This window comes from Cydia strobilella, chromosome 6, assembly GCF_947568885.1.
Source record: "Cydia strobilella chromosome 6, ilCydStro3.1, whole genome shotgun sequence".
Classification (NCBI taxonomy): Eukaryota; Metazoa; Arthropoda; class Insecta; order Lepidoptera; family Tortricidae; genus Cydia; species Cydia strobilella.
In genome coordinates, this window is record NC_086046.1 from 17,416,920 (window position 1) to 17,441,015 (window position 24,096).

Sequence of the window (24,096 nt, forward strand, 5' to 3'; positions counted from 1 at the left end):
TTTCGAAATCTGCACTCCCTTAAACCTATAAAACGACATCCATGACGACTTTTATGACATAGTGCATGTCCGCCATCTTGGATTCCAAAATGGTCATCATTTTTGAAATCTGCACTCCCTTAAACCTATAAAACGACATCCATGACGACTTTTATGACATAGTGCATGTCCGCCATCTTGGATTCCAAAATGGTCATCATTTTCGAAACTAGCACTCCCTAAAACCCATAAAACGACATCCATGACGACTTTTATGACATAGTGCATGTCCGCCATCTTGGATTCCAAGATGGTCATCATTTTCGAAATCCTGTCCCTAAAACCTATAAAACAACCATGATCATAATTATTCCTTAAATTAATCGAGACAAAATTATACGAGTGGATACGAGTTTTCGCCCGGGAGGCGATTGGTCATGGAAATCTGTTCCTGGCTCCCGGTCTATTAGTGTGGGTCAAATTTTGGAAGCTGAATTTGCCAAATCTTATTTCCTATTCCAATATTTTATACTCATAGGGATGCCCATTATAGGGGCCCCATTACTGGATCCACGCCCATTACCGGGGTATCATTACTGGAGATTTGCCGACCATGACTGGAGAAAAAACACATAGTTTTAATTTGTTAATTATGTGGAAACTAATTGCTGAATTTTTGATACAACACGCCTGAAACATAAAAGATGGATGGGACATTCAACTTCTAACACGCAAGGCGGTAACATTTTACATGTATCAGGGAAATATCACAAATACTCCAAATTTCCTCTTACAAGTCCCATGACTGGTGCCGTTACTATAACCCAATGACAAATGAATGAATACAATGAATTTTCGAAAACAAATCAATTTGATAAAGAATATAATTTTGTTTTAAAATAAGTCTTTGGACAGAGTAGCATGGCGGTCTTTGGTGTCGGAGGCAAAGATCCACTTAGGGTCGTCGCGCCACAGCAGTAAGTGTCAAATACGTCTAATTGGCTTAGCGGGGCAGTATAGATGGCGCTGTGTATGGCTACAATAAATAACTCTTTGATTTTAACGTCGTTTTAGCGTAAGGTGTGAAGGGGCTGTCAACACTCAATGTGCTTGAGATTGATGTTGATTGACCGAAATCGGCTCGATAGAAAATAATTGTAAAGATTGGTCTTAACACTTACTGTCCGTGCATTACATAAGATGCACCATCAAACTACTCTGTAGCCCCCTCAGCCCCCTAGCCGCGAGTGTGGAGCGGCCGTCGCAGATTTGCGAAATCAACTACACGCGTTCGCAGCTTCGCGCACGAGTGTGGAGCGGGCTTATCACGTCCACGTGATGTCAGTAGTGATAGCGAGGGGCAGTTAAAAGTGTTAAAATCACCATTAAAAGGTTGTCTTTATTTTTTGGGATCTGCATTTAAAATCACAATTTCAAAACATACCTAAACCGCTAACGAGTAGTATTACACTAATAATCCACTTTTTTTTTCAATAGTTTTCTTCTTGCCCAGGCCCAATAATATCTCATTTACTTCGATACAAATAGTGTGCGCGTTATAGGTATTGACAGCCTCTTAAGGACAGTCACTTAATAATATGATTTATTCATTTCTTATTTTTGGTAAATCAAAAATAATGAATTCATAAAACAAAAATCCACAATCACTTATTACATAATATAATATTATTGACAACATACAGGTCAGGATGAAATAAATAGTAGTGTGTCCGTCAAAATGTCATAAAATATGTTACCTAACGCATAATGCACTAATCACTATAGTTATCACTTCAACCCAACATGGAACAGGAATCTTGAAAAGCTTACATCTAAAATATTCATCTATTCGACCATAATTTGCTCACTGAAACAAAAAAACTTTGTTAGAATACTTTAATAGTATAAAAACAATGAAAATACATTGCCACACTAAACATAATTACAATAATTTTATTATTATTGAAATTTACTTTATTGGTAGGAAATAGAACTAACATATATCAAACAAATACTGTACACCTTGATATAAAATTACAAATACATTATACAATACAATCTGATTTTAAAATTAGGTATTGCATTTTCTTGGTGTGGCAGTAAATTTTTATGAATAGAAAATTCTATTTGCTAATTATAATAAATATCATATGTGCGATAATTACCTGAAGTTGGCCAATTCGATTGCGGTGGATAAGTTACGCGGGTTTATGATTTCTGTAAAGGAAATAGTTTCATGTTAGCATTCCCCACATCATTTGGATAACTATCTCAAAAGGGTAACCTCGGACGAAAGCGGTTTTCTATAATATTACCTAAGTTCGACCAAACGTTAATAATGAACCCATAGGTTTACCATTTTATTATATATTAAATCATTCTCATCACACCCATACTATGAATAGACTAAAAATTCATTGTTCTGTCGATTTTGTTCCGCATTATTGTCGCCTTGCCTAGGTCATAATTGTACCTCCTGTCCTATTATTAAGTGACATTAAACTTAAACGTTACAAAAGTCAATACGTCCATATTGGAAACGTAAGGCAGTCGAGTCGTGTTAGGTTAGAAGGCGGTTATCACACCGCTTCGCACTTCGGAGCGACGTCCGGTGTTGCGATTTTATAACTTTGTACTGTAGAATCTCGATTTGTATGCAAAAACCGCATGGTTATAACACATCGGCGCCGCCTCTCCGTGCAAAGCTACGAATCGCACGACCATTCGTGCTTTCGGACGGAGATGCGGTGCGCGCCGCAGGGTATGCCACACCGAGCTCTATAGTACCGTACGGATTTTTGTTCATAAACGCGATTCGTCGCGCAGCGCAGCTTCGGACGAAGATACGGAGAAAACCGCACCATCGTACAGTCGTCGCCGCACGCGAATTGACGTGATAACCGCCCTAGATGTAAGGTTAGTCTGTTATCTTACGCTGGAGCTGGAGTTGGCGCCGGCGGTGGCGGTGGCGGTGGCGGCGGCGGAGGCGGCGGCGGTGGCGGGCTGGCCGGGCACGGAGTACTGCGGACGGAAGTTGGCGAAGTTGGCCGCCGCCGCCGCGGCCGGCGCGAAGCCCGGCAGCGCGCCCGTCGCCGCGAACCCGCCCGGGAACGCCGCCATTTGCGCTGTATAACATTAACGTGATGGAATTAGAACATGGCGTGATTATAACAGTGGAATCTGTGGAATCATGTCCTTCGACACCTGCCAACACTTCTGAGAATATCTTCAAACTTGCAAGCACATTTTGCGTAGTGTAAGCATTTTTGAGTAATCTTTGCAGTACTTGCAATTACAGAAGATTCAATATGCTAAAGTAACAAACAAATTTTGACCATTTTTAGATTTTTTTTACAGCAAATGAGGTAGCAAGTTCCCGAGATTTTTTCATATGGAACTTTGGAAACTTGTCAATGGAACATTAGTTACTCGAAATAAATGCATTATTAGCTCGTTTTCAAAACCAACACAGATGTCTCCTAACCTTGTTTTTGATAAAGATACAAACAGCTCAGTTAAGCGATTCTTTAACTTTAAACTGATGTGCTAAGGTAGGCTAGTGAGCTTAGGATCAAGATCCAATTCTCATGATGGAAGTGAACAGAGGCCCTACAACGAAAATCGATATTGCTTCATCTCCCTCTCTATCGCTAGTATAAGGCCCTGGTAGCCATTGGAAGGCCCTGAGTTGTTGAGTGTCCATAAAAAATAAATAGTGTTAGACGTTAGTTACCGGCGGGCACGGGGTTGCCGGCGGTGGCGGCGAGGCGGGACAGGATGGACCGCTCCGACATCTGCAGGCGCTGCGCCACCGGCGGGATGCGCGCCAGCGTGGCCGGCAGCCGCGACACGTCCGACTTCATGTCCGACAGCAGCTCCTCCAGCTGGTTCAGCACCTGCACACCGCAACACTATGTTACTACAGAGGCAGGAAACACAGGGATAGCCAGTCAACTACATACGAGGCTGGCGATACCTTATCACACCGATAGTTATAGAGCTTTCGCGGAAATAATTCTTAAAAATCAATACTTTCTCCCGCTACGGCTGGGGAACAAACTCCGTGCCGAAATTTTCTCGAGAGAATCCAGTATGGGGTTCTTCGAAAAAGGAGTGTGTTCCAGGAGTCCAGTGGCTACAGTGATCGCTTACTATTGTAATGTGGCAAATGTCCACTTTCCGTGTTTAGCAGTAACGATTTGGTTTACTGCGACATAAACGCATATTGCTTGTGTCAGCTCAATCTAACATGTATATATAGGCATTTAGAGAATAGACGTTCTTATACTATCACACTTAAGGTGTTTCACTACCTACTCCCATCACCTGCTCGAGAAACAACATAACAAGTTCAATCCTGTTATTTGACTATCAGGCGGGTTGTACGCTTGTTTGCCACCGACGTTGTATAAAAAAAAAACGTATAAGCTAAAAGTTCGATGGTTTCGGCCCGATTCAATATATTGAATAGAGCCTGAAATTATGGCCTGGAGATGCTGGTGGATAAAGACGTTCACGCAAACATGAATATCGTGCGGTAAGCCTGGTTTTACTGGCATTGAGGCCTTCATGTTGTGTGAATATTTATTGCCGACGCATCTCACTGAAGCTCCCATAACATGATTTTGCGCAGCCTATTATCACGAACGTAAAGACCAATATTCCCCCGCATGTTTGAGAAAATCAACTTCAGCAAAGAAGTTAAATGATCTATCATCACAAACGTAACAGAATTATTTCAATAAATTATCGGCCAGGGTTGTGTCGGTGTCGCACGTCGCACGCACGTACCTTGTGCAGCACGGCGTTGGCCGGCTTGTTGCCCGCGAGCGACTCCTTGCTGAGGTGCTGGTGGGACTCGGCGAGGCACTCCACCTCGGCGAAGCGCGCGTTGAGCGACATGGCGGGGTGGTTCGGGTCCTGGGTCAAGTTCAGGTACGCCGCTCGCCTGAGTTGCTCCTCGATTACCAGCGCTTGTTCCAACAGCTATAAAAATAGACATTACACAATAAACTTTTATATGACATTGACCGTTAACATTCCACAATGCCTGAAAACTCGTCTCTTTAACCAATGTGTCCTGCCCACCATGACCTACGGTGCCGAGACATGGACGCTCACTAAGGAGGCTGTGCATAAAATCCGAGTGGCACAGAGAGCCATGGAGCGCGCCATGCTCGGCATCAAACTTCAAGACCGAGTAAGGAATGCCGAGATCCCACGCCGCACCAAAGTGCAAGACGTCGGATACGTCATTACCAAACTTAAATGGAGCTGGGCGGGACATGTTGCCAGACAGTGATGGCAGGTGGGCCAAAATGTTAACGGAATGGTGGCCGCTTTCAGACGAAAGGAGTGCCTGGCGTCCGTTGGCTCGTTGGGTGGACGACATTCGGAAGACTGCGGGTCACTTCTGGATGAGATTGGCTCAGGACCGGGATAAGTGGCGTACGCGAGAAGAGGCCTATGCTCAGCAGTGGGCGATAGGAGGCTGATATGATGATGATGAATATATTGAATCAGTTCGCCATTGCAGTGCGGCCACTTTGAACATATGTATGTGAAAATTCCAAAGGGCTGCTCGTTCGTAAATCTCGTATAATTTACTCTATATTCCAGTATTTCCTAATCTCTTACCTTGATCCTCCTTGCAAAGAATTTGTTCTCGATCTCAAGGAAGTTTCTTTTCACGGCATCCATCTCGAAGGGCTCGTTCTGTATGTCCTGCCGGCGACCGTGGCCGTCGGTGACGATGCCGGCGATAGGTCAATAGTCGGGTGTAGTACCAAATCTGTATGTAAAATAAAGTCCTCACCTTAAACCTCCTCGCCAGGAACTTGTTCTTGATCTCAAGGAAGTTGCCCTTGCCCACGTCCATCTTGAAGGGCTCGTTGATGATGGCGAAGCGCAGGTCGTTCTGTATGTCCTGCCAGCGGCCGTAGCCGTGCGTGACGATGCCGGCGAGCAGCCAGTAGTCGTGGCGGCGATGCCAGATCTCGTACTCGCGGCCGGGCGCGGCGGCGCGCTCCTCGTTGAGCCACAGCGTGTGCAGCTCCGTGAAGCCGCCGTCGGCGATGTTGAACATGAACTTGCGTCGCTCCACCTGTTCATTAACGGGTATTTCATTAAGAAACTTACTCTATCGTGCGACAGCCCGCTTTGAACAAGGCTTGTGAGTTAACAAAATTAAAATAGTTGGTCTGCAAAGCGACTTTCACAAATCTGACTTCTATTGAGCCCTCGAGCTAGGTGATTGCTCTGAATATGCATGGATTTTTGAGAGGATTTGAACCCTCAAGGGGAGGTTTAAATAGATCCCCTATGTTTATGCCATTAGAATCGCTTCGCATGCTTCGCGATGTTTTATCTCTTAGCGAGACCTTTACGATCGCTATTGATTCAGAAATAAAGATAAACGTTATGTGTTTGGAGAGTAATTTGATATGAAATTAGTATGAAAAGTAAGTTCTACTTTACTAACCTTGAGATCATCCTCCTCCTTGACCAGCACGACATCATCATCGTCGTCATCCTTCTTCTCATCTTTGCTCGGTTTCTCCGAGGCCTCAGAGTCTGCCTTCTCGCTCTTCTTATCCTCCTCTTTCTTATCATCCTCTTTAGGCTCCTCCTTGGGCTTCTCCTCCTTAGGCTTCTTCTCGGCATCCTCCTGAGCCTCCTCTTTAACCTCCTCCTTTTTCTCCTCCTCCTTAGGAGGCTCCTCGTCGACGGACATGCGACGCTCCGGCTCGGGTTTAGCCTCGACCGGCTCCTCCTTAGGAGTCTCTTTTTCTGCGGATTTCTCGCGCTCCTCCTTGTCGCTGGTGTCCATCGGCTCGTCTTTAGGTTCCTTGTCGGATTTCTCCTCCTTAGGCGCTTCTTCTTTTTCTTTGTCGGTGCTTTCGGCAGCGGGAGCGACCGCCGACGTGGGCGCGGGTGAAGGTGCGGCGGAGGTGATAGGTGTGGCGGTGGAGGGCGCGGGGCTCGGAGCGGCACTTTCACCGGCGGCTCCTGCAATTTTTACCGGCTCCACCGGTTTTCGGATTAGTTCCGGCATGCTGTAGTAGCCGTTGATGTGCTCGAACTCCTGCACCTTCTTCCTTATCAGGCTCATGACGCCGATCCTCGTCAGCACGTGCTGCCGCGACAGGCCCTCGCGTGGGACACCGTCCGCGAACGTTTCCGCGTTATCCGCACCGGGCTCGCACAGATGCCGCATGAACAGCGACACGTAGGCCTTGAAGTTCCTCTCGGATTTGCCTCGGAGATCGCGCACTAGCCATTGCGAGTTGAACGCGTCCTGGGGCGGCATGCCGTATCGCATGATGGCGTTGAGGAAGGATTTCCTTTGGCGAGCGTTGAAGCCGAGGACTTCCATGTTTCCCCCGACGCGAGCGAGCAGGGGCGGCAGCGGTCGATCGCGCTCCTCCCGTCGCTCGAGGCGTCGCTTGCTGCGGCGACTGAGCAGATCTCCATTGTCATTCTTCTCATCGAAATCGTCATCTTCTTTATCGTCCTCGCTGCCCTGAGAGAAGTCGGAGTTGTAATCCGAACCGTTCTCCTGCCACGTCGAGTCCTCTCTGTTCTCTGTCTGCGCGACGCTGCCGTCGTTGTAGTTGACCTGTTTGCGTACTCGCTTGCCTTTCCCGAGAGTTCGCGCCTGGTCTTCTTGGTGCTGCTCGTAATGGTGCCGGAGCAGTTTGATCCAGTACGCCGGGTCGGTGTTCTCGGCTTCCTGTTTGATAATTTCCGTGTCGACTTCCTCCTCGTTTTCACCTTCCTTTGTGGAGTAGCTGGCCACTTTGAAGGAACTGAGATATTCGTTAGCCCACGATTCCTTCGATTCGATACCCTCCTTTGATCTATCGAGCAGGTCAGACACTGCTTTATCGTCGTAATGGATAGCTTCTTCTTTGCCCTCATCTTCTTTGAATAACTCTTCGGTACCAAATCGGAGAATATCGTCCAACTCCTGTTTGGTGAAGTTGGCGCCTTTGCCGCCCATGCCGGGTCGTACGACCAAGTGGGTCAACATCATCTTCCTCTTGGCGACCTGTGTGACTCGCTCCTCGACACTGTTGCGCGTGACGAAGCGGTAGATCATCACTTTGTTCGCTTGACCGATACGATGGGCACGGGAAAACGCCTGGATGTCGTTGTGAGGATTCCAATCGGAGTCGTAAATGATGACAGTGTCGGCGGTGGCCAAGTTGATACCCAGACCACCTGCTCTGGTGGACAACAAGAACACAAACTGTTGAGCGCCTGGAGCGTTGAACCTATCGATGGCTTCCTGACGGGTGGGTCCTGTTATACCACCGTCGATTCTCTCATACTTGTAACCGGCGCCTTCTAAGAAGTCTTCGAGGATATCCAACATTTTTGTCATCTGTGAGAAAATAAGAACTCTGTGGCCTTGCTCCTTAAGCTTCTGTAACATTTTAGCCAAAAGTACGAGTTTTCCTGAAGCTTTGATCAGAGCAGACGTGTCGTAGTTTCCGTGGGCTCCTAGCGGCGCTTCTTCCGCCGCCACGGGGAAGAGATAAGGATGGTTGCAGCATTTCTTCAAATCCATCATCACGTTCAACAGAGACACGGTCTGACCGCCGCCCTTCGGGTTTAGAGCTTCGTAATTCCTCGTCAAAATGTATTTGTAATATTTCTTCTGCATGGGAGACAGCTCGACGCGCACGATGAACTCGGACTTGGTTGGCATGTTCTTCAGTACGTCGGCTTTAAGTCGTCGCAGCATATGCGGCCCCAGCATTTCGTGAAGCCTCTTGACTTGTTCCTCTTTAGAAACGTCCGCGAACTCGTTCTGGAACGCGGCGAGATCGTTAAATTTGTCCTTGTTCAAGAAATTCAAAAGATGGAACAACTCCTCAAGGTTGTTCTGAAGGGGAGTACCGGTGAGCAAAAGTTTGTAGTTGATGTGGTAGCCGGCGAGCAGCCTGAAGAATTTAGACTGGTTGCTCTTAAGTCTGTGGGCTTCGTCGACGACTAGCACGGCCCAGTCAATAGAGCCGAGACACGTAGCGTCGATAGAGACCAATTCGTACGAAGTGAGCAAGACATTAAATTTGACCTGAGACTTGATTTTTGACGGTCTGCCGCCTCTATTAGCGCCATCGTCGAAAGTCAACTCGTTCTCTCTAATGACAGCTCTCGAATCCTTGTCACCGACGTAAGTGATGCAGTATAGATCCGGCGCCCACAGTTCGAATTCTCTCTCCCAATTGATGATGGTGGAAAGAGGGACGGAGACCAAGAACGGCCCCTTGCAGTGTCCCTCCTTGAAGAGGGAGTAGAGGAAGGTGACGGTCTGGATGGTCTTGCCGAGCCCCATCTCGTCGGCGAGGATGGTGTCGATGCCCTGCCCCCAGGAGTAGCGCAGCCAGTTGAGCCCCTCCAGCTGGTAGGGGTGCAGCTGCATGCCGGTCTCGTAGAGGAAGGAGGGCTGCTCCTCGTACTTCTTGTTGAGGTTGGTGACGGGCTTGTCGGGCGGTGGGCAGTACTTGTGGCCGGCCACCTTCACCTGCTGGCCGCTGCTGCTTTCGTCGTCGTCGTTGGGGTCGCGGTTCTTGCTCTTGCGCCCGGCCTTCTTGCCTTTGCTTCCCTTCGATTTTCCTTCCGAAGTGATGTAGGAACGCATATCCTGCAATGAAAAATACGTTAGTAAAAATGGTCGATGCGAAATTGAACTCCTCTATTCCCTAACACTAAATAAATAATGATGTATCGATGTCTCACTGAATAATGGTACTTAATCGTTTTTAGCGGCCAACGCGTTTTGTGCGTTATGGTGACGATAACAGTTAAGTTTTGGCACCTCGGTACGGTACGCTAGAATTTCTCTGGAGTGAACGTACTAACCTGATAATACTCGACAGCCTGCTTGAGGCCCACGATGTCGGCGTGCTCGGACTCCCAGGTGGCCTGGTCGTAGGACAGGTCGCGCCACTTCACCAGGAAGTACGTGGTGCCGTCGCGACTCGTGCGGTGGTTGATCACGCGGTGCACGATCAGCCACTCCGGCTTCACGCCGTATCTGAACAACAAACATCTCAATTCAAAACACTGCTTTTGTCAGGTAAAAGTGAAAATTTTGGCCAAATCTAGCCAAGTCCGCCATTACAGCCCTGCGACGACGGCCATGGGTGGAAATGGAACCAAAGGTCGGATCTCTGTTTTTGGCTCCTTCCTGTGGCCACAGACTATTAGTTATTCTGTGGCCACAGCTTACATTAGGATCACTAACTACTCGCGTGCAATTCGAGTGATTGTATGCTCATCGGCCACCAAAATGTTATCAAAACATTACTGACTACTACCTGTCGTCGGAATCCTGGCCATGATTGCTCTTGAAACGCTTGTATCGGTCGTCTTGCTCATCTAGCGGCTCTTCTTGCTTCAGTGGTTGCTCCGTGTCGTATTTGCGCATTGACATCCTTGTCTACTAACCTGTAGTATTTCTCCTCCAGTGCCTTCTGATCGGAATCCTGGCCCTGCTTGCTCTGGATGCGCTTGTATCGGCCATCTTGCTCGTCGAGCGGCTCTTCTAGCTTCGGCGGTTCCTCCGTGTCGTATTTGCGCATGTAGTAGCGATACATCAGTGGATGGAACACGTCCAACTGTCAACAGAAATTGATTCAATTAATCAATGGTAAAAAAAAAGTTTTGTTGACAAACTAAACATGCATGCATTAATTTGCTCTATTAGAAGTATTAAAACAAATTAAATTGTTATCAGAAAATCAGCAAATCACAATCATGATACTGACAAACATCATGTCACTGACAAATGTAATCAAAATTAATATCATCTCTTATGGCACCTAAGATATTTAAGCTAGGTTGACCAGCGCTAACATTTGACGATTCAGATACCACAAAATGATCTCTGACAAATAATTTGTACCATGTACACCTTTATTTGCCAAAATTTGCGGTTTTATAGGGAATCGACATAAGCAATCGACAATAAAGTGAGAACAGTCATCAATATGTACTTAATTACGAGCACAGATGTTATTACTGTTATTGATATAGGTAATTATGCTACCCTCCGACCGTCCTAGTCTGGGACCGGTCTGAAAACCAGCAACGGGCATCTCGGCCCGGCACACGCTGAGACTGGAAACCTTTGCCCAATATATTTGTTTAATTGTAGTTATTAATTAATAATTGTTTTTCTTATTCTTGTTTTATGTCATTTTATTTTATTTTCTTTTGTACTTCTGGATATGTGGCAAAAACAATTCTTATTCTTATAAGTTGCCGGCCTCTATTACTTGGAAATAAGGTTCAATATCGCTTTTACTATGTTATATGTTACATACCTGCAGTTCTGAGATCCAACTGCAGTGCCAGTAGGAGCAGTCGAGCCACTTGACGAAGAACTCTCGTTCGCGCGGCGCCTTGGACTTGGCCGAGTGCTCCTTCCAGCGCCATGTTAGGATCTTGTTTACTTTGCCGTCTATTGGAGGACACTGCAAATACAAAATAACATGTCACAACTTTAATTGATGAACGATATATATTTAAGATATATTATTAGGTACAGTAAATGATGCAAGGTATATAAAAAAAAAGAGTACATTGAATCGTATAAACAATGCTGAAACGTATAGACACCATGCGCGCTGGCAAAAAAAACCGGCCAAATGCGAGTCGGACTCGCGAACGCAGGGTTCTGTACCATTACGCAAAAAACGGCAAAAAAAATGACGTTTGTTGTATGGGAGATGGGAGCCCCACTTAAATATTTATTTTATTCTGTTTTTAGTATTTGTTGTTATAGCGGTAACAGAAATCAACATCTGTGAAATTTTCAACTGTCTAGCTATCACGGCTGATGAAATACAGCCTGGTGACAGACGGACAGACAGCGGAGTTTTAGTAATAGGGTCCCGTTTTTACCCTTTGGGTACGGAACCCTAAAAATAAACCCGTAAATTGTAATTAGGCAGACTATTAAGGAGCGACTAATTTTTATGAGAATCAACCTTATTCCATTTTCTTGGGAGAGCACTTCCTTACTTTTCAGTCTCTGAAACAGTTCATCCGGTTCAAGGAAAAACTTGACAGAAATGGGCATATACTCACACTGCAACGCGGACATTTCCATTCCCCATCCGGCACCTCCTCAAGCGGTGGGTTGAGGCAGAAGCGATGGTAGGCCGAAGGGCATGAGTCACAGCAGAGCAGCTCGCCACCGTCCTTGCAAATTCTGTGTAAGATCAATGGTTACTTTTACAAAAGATCTTTTCATTCTCATTTATGTAAGAATAGAAACCAAAACTTTGTTAATAGCTAATGAATCTTCACATACAACAGTTAATATTATATCAGAGCGCTGATATTTTAGGCAAGTTAAATTTAAATCCAGGTATGCACAAAATCGCCACATCACAACGCAGAACGAGCTGCCTCGCGAGGAAATTGCGTCGCGAAGCAAACACAAACTTTTCAAACACTTTTTTTTTAAACACCTATATTCCTATAACTTGTATGTTTATAGAATGGATAGGTTTATAGATAATAACACAAATATAGAGTGATGAGAGCTAGTATAAACCTGCAGAACTCCTGATGCTCGTCGTCGTCGTCCTGGTCCTGGTTGCCCTCGGCCTCGCAGTGCGGGCACGACCAGCGGCCCTCGGGCGTCTCCTCCAGCTCGGGCTCCAGACACACCAAGTGGTAGGCGCGGGGGCATGTGTCGCAGAGGATGATCTCGCCGCCTTGTTGACACACCTGTGGGATTATGGCAAATTAGAGAATAATCTAATTTTAACGAGTCTCAACGATAGTGCGGGGTATAAAGCCCTTGCTAGACGGTCGCCGAGAAGCCCCTCGGACCGCGTGGCCTCGGTCTGGACGGATCGTGTAGACAGTTGTTACCAACAAAATTTCATACAAACATTACCAAGGTCTAGCACACGCTTAAGGCCGCGCATACATTGCGCTCGACCAAATATAAATATGCCCCTCGCCGCGCCGCGCGCAGCTCGAGTCCAGTCCGCGGCCGAAAAGGATTTCCGGCCGTAATCTTATCCTACTATTTATCACATGATAGGTTCACGAGTACCAGTACAAAGAACAGAGTACGAGTACAAAGGAAAGCAAATAAAAGTTAACAAGTGCGTGCATTGTAGCCGCAAATTGGATTTTAAAATAGATAGTGCTGTAAATGGTCCTTAACATTATGCGGTAACTGGTTCATCAATCCAGTTTTTACCAAAAAAAACCTACGAAGACATGCAACGTCATTTAAGTCAGCTGTCAAATGTGTGACTTCAATATTTTACATTACTTTACATGTCTTAGGATTCACTAATAAGAGCTCATTTAGACGGTGCGCGGTGCGAGAACTAGCATGCGAGTTTCATTACATTGAGATACTTGATCGGTTGGCTGAATTAGATGTAACCTCAACAGTCCGCTATGTAACTAAACTTGTACGCGAGTTCGCGCGCCATCTAAATCAGCCCTAAAGCTCAGATGGGTATAAAATAAGAATGTTACCTCGCAATAGTCCTGGTGCTCCTGCTCGCCCTCCGCGCCGTCGGGGAACTTGTTGGTGGTCTTCAGCTTGTTCCTCTTCTTCTTGCTCTTGTTACCAATCTTGGTCTTGGCTTTCTTCCTGGGAGCCTGTAATCAACATTAATCTAGTATAAAACTGTATTAGGTATGAGTGGTGGGGGGAACTGTCAGAACGGGATAGTCTTATGTATCTTTCAGTAGGAGTAGCAGAGAAAGCGTTATTATTGTTTATCCTTGTTACAGTCTCACATTTTTTTATTCCTTACCATATATTTTTTTTTTTATACTACGTCGGTGGCAAACGGCCCGCCTGATGTTAAGCAGTCTCCGTAGCCTATGTACGCCTGCAACTCCAGAGGAGTTACATGCACGTTGCCGACTCTAACACTCCTCTCCCTCGTTGAGCTCTGGCAACCTTACTCACCGGCAGGAACACAACACTATGAGTAGGGTCTAGTGTTATTTGGCTGCGGTTTTCTGTAAGGTGGAGGTACTTCCCCAGTTGGGCCTGCTCTAGATCTGGAATGACATCCGCTGTCCTGTGCCCTACCACACAAAGCGAGATGTCATTTGCAGTGCCCAAACCTCTCTTTTGGACATAGTTTAAGGACATAGTTTAAGGACATACCCGGGTCCGGACGTAGTTTATGGACATACCCGGGTCATTTGTATGGTTTATGCTACAAATCTACTCAACCAATCATATTGTCGCATTGCGTATGTTCTGTCCCTCTCGGGTGCACGCGGTAGGCCACTTCTATAGGATCCTACCGTCTATGGTAATCAATGTGCAATTTTTTATCAAAACAGTATTTATACTAGGAAAAGTGGCTTTCATATAAACTGCCTGATGGAGACTGCCTAAAAGAGGTAAACTTTCTAACAGAATAAGTCTTTTCTAGTATATGCATGTTCCTAACTTTCCCATTTCCTCTGTTTAACCTTGCAATCAACTGCGACTGGCCAGAATGTCATTTGGCATAATCTGCCATTTGTAGATTTATGTATTTTGTGCAAATCAAACACAGGGGTTTCTCCTCGGCCTCGGCCAGCATCTGGTCGAACTCCGCGTCCGACTCCTTGTTGTGTGCGAGTGGTAGTGTACATACCGGCGTGCCGTCCGGGTTGGGCGCGGCGACGACGGCCTCGTCGGCGGCGGCGGGCTGGGGCTGGGGCTTGGGCTCCTCGGCCTCGGCCAGCATCTGCTCGAACTCCGCGTCCGACTCCTTGTTGTGTGCGAGTGGTAGTGTACATACCGGCGTGCCGTCCGGGTTGGGCGCGGCGGCGGCGGGCTGGGGCTGGGGCTTGGGCTCCTCGGCCTCGGCCAGCATCTGCTCGAACTCCGCGTCCGACTCCTTGTTGTGTGCGAGTGGTAGTGTACATACCGGCGTGCCGTCCGGGTTGGGCGCGGCGACGACGGCCTCGTCGGCGGCGGCGGGCTGGGGCTGGGGCTTGGGCTCCTCGGCCTCGGCCAGCATCTGCTCGAACTCCGCGTCCGACTCCTTGTTGTGTGCGAGTGGTAGTGTACATACCGGCGTGCCGTCCGGGTTGGGCGCGGCGACGACGGCCTCGTCGGCGGCGGCGGGCTGGGGCTGGGGCTTGGGCTCCTCGGCCTCGGCCAGCATCTGCTCGAACTCCGCGTCCGACTCCTTGTTGTGTGCGAGTGGTAGTGTACATACCGGCGTGCCGTCCGGGTTGGGCGCGGCGACGACGGCCTCGTCGGCGGCGGCGGGCTGGGGCTGGGGCTTGGGCTCCTCGGCCTCGGCCAGCATCTGCTCGAACTCCGCGTCCGACTCCTTGTTGTGTGCGAGTGGTAGTGTACATACCGGCGTGCCGTCCGGGTTGGGCGCGGCGACGACGGCCTCGTCGGCGGCGGCGGGCTGGGGCTGGGGCTTGGGCTCCTCGGCCTCGGCCAGCATCTGCTCGAACTCCGCGTCCGACTCCTTGTTGTGTGCGAGTGGTAGTGTACATACCGGCGTGCCGTCCGGGTTGGGCGCGGCGACGACGGCCTCGTCGGCGGCGGCGGGCTGGGGCTGGGGCTTGGGCTCCTCGGCCTCGGCCAGCATCTGCTCGAACTCCGCGTCCGACTCCTTGTTGTGTGCGAGTGGTAGTGTACATACCGGCGTGCCGTCCGGGTTGGGCGCGGCGACGACGGCCTCGTCGGCGGCGGCGGGCTGGGGCTGGGGCTTGGGCTCCTCGGCCTCGGCCAGCATCTGCTCGAACTCCGCGTCCGACTCCGAGTTGGCCCCCGCGCTGCCCTCGGGATCCTCCTCCTGTGATGAATGGATCTAAATAAGTTTGGAGAAAATGTTAAGTATTGTTTTTAAGAATTGGTTCGACTGCCACACGTCTCTAGCTGTACAAAAAAGCGAATCGTCCACCACCGTGCAATTTTCGTCCTGAAAAAGCGGTTAAATGAAAGCATAAAATGCAATAATTAAGCAGAAAATTCACAGTAAAGCATGAAACTTTTCAAAAATATTTGTATCGATCTTATAATAATTCAAATTGAAATATATGGTGATGATCTGATGATGGTAATGGAAATTATTTAACAAACCGTTTGATATTATTGTAGATTTGAGAAAACCATATACAATTCAAATTAAAATTGGTTTGGATTAGTTAAATATGTGCTTACCAAAAATAATAGACAGTAAATTTAGGACAAGGCGTGTGTACGGGGCGTTTTTCGAAGTTCAGAGTTAACTTGATTCGACTTTATCTCTATTGTCCTAGCAATACATAGTTGACATCATCATTATCATCCTGATTACAATCCCACACATGAGCCAGTATTTGTAAGTACTCACGCTGCTGGTCCGCTTGCGCTTGCTGAACTTGATCTTGAGCGTGGGCACCTTGGGCTTGCGGCCGGGCTTGCCGCGCGCGGCGTGCTTGGCCTTGCGGCCTCGCTTGCGTGGCGCGGGGGTGCCGCCGTCGCTGTCCGCCTCCTCCTCCTCCTCTTCCACGTCGTCCACTGTATCGTCATTCTGACATAAAACAGGTAATGTTAATACTAAACACGAATTGTGAAGTTATCTCCAATACAATCAAATGATTCATTTATTCTAATGGACCTAAGAATGCACGGAAACCGCCGCGTCGCAGTCAGACCGCGGACTAGACGCACGCGGCGCGGCAAGCCGTTGTTGTCCAAAACAGGTTAATTCAATTCATCGGGTTGGACGTTGGACCCATTCACATCTCAGTCCTCAAGTTGTGAATTTATGTGAGAGTCGTGCGTAAAGACGAGGAAAACAACGTTGTGAATATACAATTTTGTCTTAAAGCAGTATGTTGTTAGGTACATGCTCTCACCTATTATTATGATTATTTATTATTACAATACACATTATTGCTAGAGATCTAAGCAAGCAAACAAGTTAAATATTAGACATAAAAACACTTCACAGTTAATTATTTCATACTGTAACGCAAAGACTACAAAACGGCAGCCGCCACTTTCTATCCGCTTTATTATAACTTTGCTGAATAAAACTGCATGTTCAAAGTTTACACTAACCTTTGGTTCCTTAGCCGGACGCCCAGCCCTAGCTTTAGGCACGTAGTCGGAGGCCGTGGACGTGTTAGTGTTCTCCTCGGAGCCCATGTTGGAGCCGCCGCCCAGGTTGGGGTTGGTCTCGCAGAACAGCCGCCATTTGGCGGCTACCAGCATCATCAGTTTCGATACTGGCACCTAATCGACATATTACTATGTTATTAAAGGGTTTGTCAAGGGGGTGGTGTTAGGGTTAGCATCGAAGCATGTGGCAGGTAACGAGGTTGCTTGCGCGTTGAAAAAAGGGGGTTTAGAAAAATGGTTGAGAAATGGATGACTTCACGAAATTGTCTATTGTGTAACAAATTTTTTTATGAAGATTTCAGTAAGTGTTCCCTGCATTAAAACAATGGTTAGAAAAATGAGTCACAACTTCGCTAATGAACGCTAAAAGACGAAAAAACGCGTTAGTTTACGGAATTGAACCAGTGGAAAGCTCCTTTAGAAAAAATGTGGATGCTAGATTTAATTCGGGATAAAGTTAACGAATTATTGTGTCTGCTCGGGAAAAACCCGTAAGTTATTTTCAGTAATGTTTATAAAGGTAAGTTTATAAATACCTAACCAAAGTTAAGCGATGAATGAGCAATAATGATATCTACATACATTCTTAACATTCTAGTAGAAACAAATATGAATAATAATGACCTTTGGATTTTCTTTAACCAGCAATGGTCGGACATGCTGCTGGAAAAGCTTGTAGGACGTCAAGTTCTCGAGGTCCGCGTCCGTGTACTGGATGTCCACGTCTGTGAGTCCGAACGAGGAGCAAACTTCCTCGACTGTCGGCATGCCTGCATATAAGCATTTTAGATACCATAAAATTGAAAAATGCGAGTATTCAAACAACAATATGACCAATAGTTGTCTGTCAGGGAAGCGAACGGGTTACCCAGACAGTTTTTGTCAGAGGTATCCCTACGATTTTATTTTGAACAACTATAAAGATACAATTGCAAAAAACCGGCCAAGTGCGAGTCGGACTCGCGCACGAAGGGTTCCGTACCGTTACGGAAAAAAACGGCATAAAATCACGTTTGTTGTATGGGAGCCCCACTTAAATATTTATTTTATTATGTTTTTAGTATTTGTTGTTATAGCGGCAACAGAAATAGATCATCTGTGAAAATTTCAACTGTCTAGTTATCACGGTTCATGAGATACAGCCTGGTGACAGACGGACAGGCAGAAAGACAGCGGAGTCTTAGTAATAGGGTCCCGTTTTTACCCTTTGGGTACGGAACCCTAGAAAGTAATAGAATCTAATTGCTAAAATAATCAGTTCCATAACTGACTAAAATAAGTTTGAACTTCATCAGTTGACAATTTAAATACCTACCTACGTAATTCAACACGCAAGGGTCGGAACTGGTTACTTCTTCATACAAAAAATACCCGTATAATTACGTTCCATTTCGTTCTTTGGTTTATTATTTCACTAGCTTTTGCCCGCAACTTCGTCTGCGTGGAATTAGAAATTCGGGTACTTTAATTTATGAACAAATCTGCTTTTAAATCCATCCTTTTTTTCACCCCCAAATTGATCCACTTTATAGGTTCCGACTTTGTTAATACGTACAGTACGGGAAGTACTTAGGAAGGTGTTGAAATAATTTGCGAAATTTTGTTGAAATAACTTCCACATACGAACAGATACATAAGTATTAAAGCTTTTATTTATTTTACTCTCGATAAAGTGGATTGTCTACCACCAAAATTAAAAACTTTGTTTCTTACTATTTTGGTATTCCTACTAAAGTTAATCAACCTTTTTCAATCCCTAATGATCTAAAAAACTCAAATGAAACTTTCGTTCGATTATTTGGTTCTTGTCAAAAAAGTGATCTTCCCAGCCAGTGAGAGCGTGGAGGCTACGCGGGTACAATACCAACGCTCTATAATTGTTACTTTAGTCTCGTCGCGCGGGGTCGATGACCCCGACCTTCGAACGCCAATACTTCTATTAGGTTACATTGCGGATTCACTCCGTCATCATAATTGCTATCTAATGTTGGGTGATATGTAGGTTTGGTATGATGGATAAATAATCGTGTTTGATTTTATTTGACACTAGCTTTTACCCGCGACTTCGTCTGCGTAGAGTTAGTATTTGGGTAACTTATTTTTTATCCAATCTGCTTTTTATCGATTTTCCATACAAACTGCCACCCCCCTTTTCACCCCCTTAAAGGATTTCTGGGATAAAAACTACCCTATTTCCTTCCCCGGGACTCAAACTATATACCAAATTTCAACTAAATCAGTTCAGAGGTTTAAGCGTGAAGAGGTAATAGACAGACAGACACACTTTCGCATTTATAATATTAGTATGGATTGATTTTCACGTTTTAAATGATACTCATTGCTGTAGCACCTGAACCATCACCAATGACAGATGATGATAACAATGAAACATTGTAGGAGTGGTGGTTCAGGTGCTGCAGCTATTATTATTATAAACCTCAGATATGTTACCTAATAACAGTAATAACATTTTGATTTGGTAGAAGTGTGTGATTGCTTATTTCAGTTGCGTTTATGTTTACAACCTTTACTCATAAAGAAGATGGTTTGTTATTGTAGTAGAAAATGGCCCAGCATTCAAATTAGTCGCGTAGTTAGCGGCGTATTTACTAGTAAAAGACCGCCTGTGCATGGTGAACTTACGGTCTTCGTATAAGCTTTATAAAAGTAATACTCCATATTATCACCTGATGTAGTCCAATTTAGAGGCAGTGGGTACAAAGTGCGTAGGGTTGTGCTTGCTGCCGCGGCTATTGCGCGATTTCTTACTTATCACTGCGCTTAGTAAATACTCACCGTCACCTTCTGCTTCAACCCCCAAGATGAACTAGGTTACAACTCACCAGAGCCAGAGTCAGATGCAGCAGGTGTAGAGGGCGTAGTGTTGTGCCTGCTGCCGCGGCCCTTGCGCGATTTCTTGCTTGTCATAGCGCTAAGCGCATAGTCACTGTCACCTTCCGCTTCAATCTCCAACCCAAACTCGTCATCCTGGACAAATATACAAGCCCTCATTAATTCTATTTGTGTTAGTACTTCTTGGATCTATAATGTGTGTGTGCTTTTACTGTACATGTGTACAGTAACCCCTGAGTCCCAAAGAAGGAATAATCAAAATTCAATTCAAAACTTAAAACCACAATCGTTTTTGGCTGATAATTTAAATCCTTGGGACTCCAAGGGTTACATTTCTAAATCAGAAATTATTATAGATCTGATAGGTTACACGGTGTTCTGCCTTTTAGCCGAAGTTTTATGGTCCGAATTTCACTTGTAAACCAACTTTTCGCAGATGATTTACTTTGACAACCAACATTCGGCAAACTTTCATTATGACAACGTTTTACTTGGTAGGATTATTGTTAAGTAGATTATTATTATGACACACAACATTTGTAATACATTCTCTCGCCAAATTATTCATCAAGATAGGTGCGACTACGAGCGAAGCGAGGCGAAGCGTGACTAGGTGAACTGCGACCAAACAGCGCGCCAAAGCAGACTTCTTTTGCATCGAACAATGTTAAATTAAAAATAAACTTTTTATGTTTCATATTAGACTTACAGTCATTCTGATACATTCAGATACATCTGATACAGAGCTGCTAATCATTAGGTTGGGAAATAATACTGTTGGTCGAGTTGCTACTTGATCATTCGGCGAAATGAAATTATACGAAAAATTGGTTGGGAAATGACATTCGGCAAAATATTTTTCGGCAATGATTTAGAGAACCCAAGTTTACACAAGTAATTCGAATATTTATAAAATATAAAAAAAATCTTAAAAGTGTAACTCAATTCTATTATTTAATATAAATCTGTACAGTCGTCATCAGATATAGAACACGCACTCTCCTTGATAATAGAGGCGCGTTCTGATTTGAGTGTTAACCTTATTTCAGCAAACCAGAAATATCAATGAGATCATCTCTGGATAATAGGGTATATTCCTCAAATTTTTATCAATGGGTCAGGTTTGTTTTGAGGATCAAATGTCTTATGGGAGCCATTGTCTTAAAGCAATACAAAAGTCACAAATGATGGTCAAAGTCCGCACTTTACTGACGAAACTCTTCTAACAAATTGGCGTTACTTCGTGACGTCAGCATGTAACGTCGCTATTGCTTAGAACTTAAAAGCCGTGAAAAAAAAAGGAAATTGCGATTTCGGTGAAATATTGTGTTTATGTATATTGTTGCTATACACTAAATTTTTTAATCAAATGTGAGGAATCAAATGGTATCATTATTTTTTTCCTATTTGGAAGCAAATTTTTTTTTTTTAACAAGTCTTGTATTTATTTATTATTCCCATTGTTTAAGTTTTCAATTTATTGTGATAAATTGCTCATTTTCTATCTATTTTAACTAGATTTAGTTATAAAATTTAACATGTGGAAACAGCCCTATTCTAGAGGACCAATGAAGGTAACATGCAGATTTGATAACTTGTAAGATTTCAACTGAATTCATTGTAATATCAAGGTAATAAGCATAAGGATAATTAGTACTTTTACTGGGTTAGATTGCCTAATTAACTTAGCTTGAACTTGAAGGTTTTACAGGAAAAAAAAATTTCATGCTGTATTCTTGTTAATTTAGAAGTTGAAAATATTTGACTGTTTCTGCAAAAGCCAATATGTATTTTCCACCAATGACTTATGAAACCATAAAACTGAAAAATTGCTATTTTTGATGTCAGTTTTTCATCACAGGTAGTTTATGGACCTGGATTAATAAATATTTTATAAATAAATACTGAACAATCTTACACAAATCAACCTACTCCCACAGTAAGCTCAAACAAGGCTTGTGTTGTGGTACTAGACAACAATATAAATGTGCCATTTTCAACCAAAAGGGTACTTATTGTCGCTTGTCAATAAGGCGCTATTTCCATATAGCTTCAATTAGAAATCAACCTTATCGACAAACCACAATGTGGTACCTTTTGGTTGAAAACGTCACAAATTATAATATAAATACTAATATACATAGAAAACATCCACAACTCAGGAACAAACCAAGGAAGGCAATCTGTGACATACATACAAATAAATGCTATTACCAGGATTCAAGCCTGCAACCTCCTGCTTCATCAGTATGAGTAGTACGAGTGTGTTGTAGTGAACCTCAGTAGGTTCACTACCAACTAGGCCAGGAGATGTTAAATGTGGTATTTTCTATAAAAAGGAACCTTATTATCGATGGCGCTTACGCCATTATTAACGATGCTCCGATAAAAATACAATGCCGCGTGACGCTGTGCGGCGTAAGCGCCATCGACAATAAGGTCCCTTTTCATAGAAAATGCCCCAAACAATATTAGTACTCCAGTAATGATGTAGAATTTATATGTTTGTTAATTTTTATACTAACGAATTTGCAGGCAGCAGCTAGTCTATATATAAAGTACTTACATCTTCACTCTCATTCTTTCGCTTCTTCTTTTTCTTTCTGCCCTTTTTGTCTTCTCCACGGGCCTTTCTTTTCTTACCCTTCTTCTTCTTTCTGCCATCTTCTGGAGAGTATTCATCATCCTCCTAGGAAAAGTTTATTATTTTGTTTACAAAATGAAAGTAAAGATGTGAAAATTAGGTTTTGAAAAATGGTTTTAAAGACTCAGATGGGCATTACGCCTCATTGGCGGCTATACAAATAAGTACATTATGTTATCTAAGTCTTATAGTGTGAATATTATTTATCAGAACATCAGGGATCTCTCTAATCACCTTCTGAAGGTGCCAACACAGTCTTTTGTTTACAAATAAACCAATGTTGGCTATTAATGAAATGTATTAAGAGTACACTTAATAGTACAATTAACCTCTTACCTTAGGTGGTGCTTCATCACTTTCCCCAGAATTTTCATTCTGTCCTTCACCTTCCTCCACGTCCTCGTCGCCTAAAACGAAATAAAACAAACTGGTCAAACCACTGCAACCATGCTCACCACCTGTCCCGCACCGGCAAACCCACGAGAATCCAGTATTTTCCGAAACACGCGCGCTCCTAGCGGTTAAGGTCACTAATCCCTTTGTTTGGCGGCGTCCATTTTGTTAAGTAGTAATGAGCAGAATTGCATGTTCTTTTCTGTCACAAACTGCCACTCACAAAATATTTACAACCCACCGAAAACAATTACACAATTAAACTGCACTATTAAGATGTTTTAAGAACACATACTATCGTTTGTTGCTGTTTGTTTTTAACACTTTAATTCGAAAGCCAAAATCTTCAAATTTTTAATTGCTTATACCGCAAGTAAACACATGATACCGCTATTCGCGGCTTACCTATGACATGCTAATAGATATTCAACGTTTACCTGCAAATGAACCGTCTACTTCATCATCTGAAGCCATTTAGAACACTATTTAACACAAGCAGGGATAAGATTAGAGATTTAGGTCTAGAAAAGATAGAGGACGCGCAGTTTCGCGACAAATGGTAATTAATTCAGAAATTGATGCCGCCTTCACTATGAGGAGAAGACTGGCACTATTTGCTATCTCGCTTGCTCAAGAAAAAAGAAGAAATTTTAGGGATACCACATAAATCTACTATTTCTACTGAAAGTATAGTCTGTCAAACAACTTTGTCAGTAGAGAAAGGCGCGAAATTCAATTTAAGATTATTATTTTCGACTCAGTGGTATAGTTAATTACAAGTCAAAACAATTTAAATTAAAAAACACAACACATTCAAAAATAATCAATGCCAGCAACAACATAATAAAAACTAAATTATAGTTGGTCAAACAAGGGCCTGACACTCTTTGATAGAGAAAGATAGTCTTATTGCGATTCCTATAAAAGGAAAGAGAAAATAGTGCCATGCTTTGTCCTTATCACCGACCGGGTTTTTTTTCATGGTCGGGTTATGGCAGCATAGGTAGGAGGCCATGGCGAAATACCGAAATTCATAAGAGTGAAAGAGAAAAAGGATTATGCTGCCATACATTAACCTGTCAATGCATGAATATGTCTTTCT

The 24,096-nt window shown here is 44.3% G+C and overlaps 2 protein-coding genes across 3 annotated transcripts in view; one reads left to right on the top strand and one right to left on the bottom strand.

The window, feature by feature from the left end:
• Positions 1 to 24,096, top strand: part of LOC134742445 (FACT complex subunit spt16) — a 261,308-nt gene that overhangs the window by 178,736 nt on the left and 58,476 nt on the right. The window lies entirely within an intron of this gene.
• On the bottom strand, positions 1,566 to 23,604 carry LOC134742175 (chromodomain-helicase-DNA-binding protein Mi-2 homolog). Of its 2 annotated transcripts, XM_063675156.1 has the most exons (21): positions 23,432 to 23,604; positions 22,938 to 23,008; positions 22,524 to 22,646; positions 19,948 to 20,092; positions 17,729 to 17,874; positions 17,045 to 17,218; positions 16,332 to 16,511; positions 15,639 to 15,791; positions 13,501 to 13,626; positions 12,554 to 12,729; positions 12,082 to 12,205; positions 11,316 to 11,465; positions 10,438 to 10,607; positions 9,850 to 10,024; positions 6,461 to 9,631; positions 5,795 to 6,082; positions 4,771 to 4,965; positions 3,713 to 3,875; positions 2,914 to 3,104; positions 2,145 to 2,196; positions 1,566 to 1,846 (listed from the first exon to the last, which is right to left on the bottom strand). In XM_063675156.1, exons 1-20 carry the CDS (start codon positions 23,466 to 23,468, stop codon positions 2,188 to 2,190), a joined length of 5,967 nt encoding a protein of 1,988 aa, XP_063531226.1. In that variant the 5' UTR covers positions 23,469 to 23,604; the 3' UTR covers positions 1,566 to 1,846; positions 2,145 to 2,187. The 2 variants fall into 2 exon arrangements, with proteins under 2 accessions (XP_063531226.1, XP_063531225.1); XM_063675155.1 differs by lacking the exons at positions 15,639 to 15,791; positions 16,332 to 16,511; positions 17,045 to 17,218; ... (3 more) ...; positions 22,938 to 23,008; positions 23,432 to 23,604 and adding an exon at positions 14,628 to 14,756.

Excerpts from the sequence above, each read along its gene's own strand:
- LOC134742175 (XM_063675156.1), bottom strand. The coding sequence starts at position 23,468 with ATGGCTTCAGATGATGAAGTAGACGGTTCATTTGCAG. Across the intron at positions 12,730-13,500 it reads AGCACCAGGACTATTGCGAG|GTGTGTCAACAAGGCGGCGA; the intron begins GTAACATTCTTA and ends ATAATCCCACAG. Across the intron at positions 4,966-5,794 it reads TCCTGGCGAGGAGGTTTAAG|CTGTTGGAACAAGCGCTGGT; the intron begins GTGAGGACTTTA and ends CTATTTTTATAG.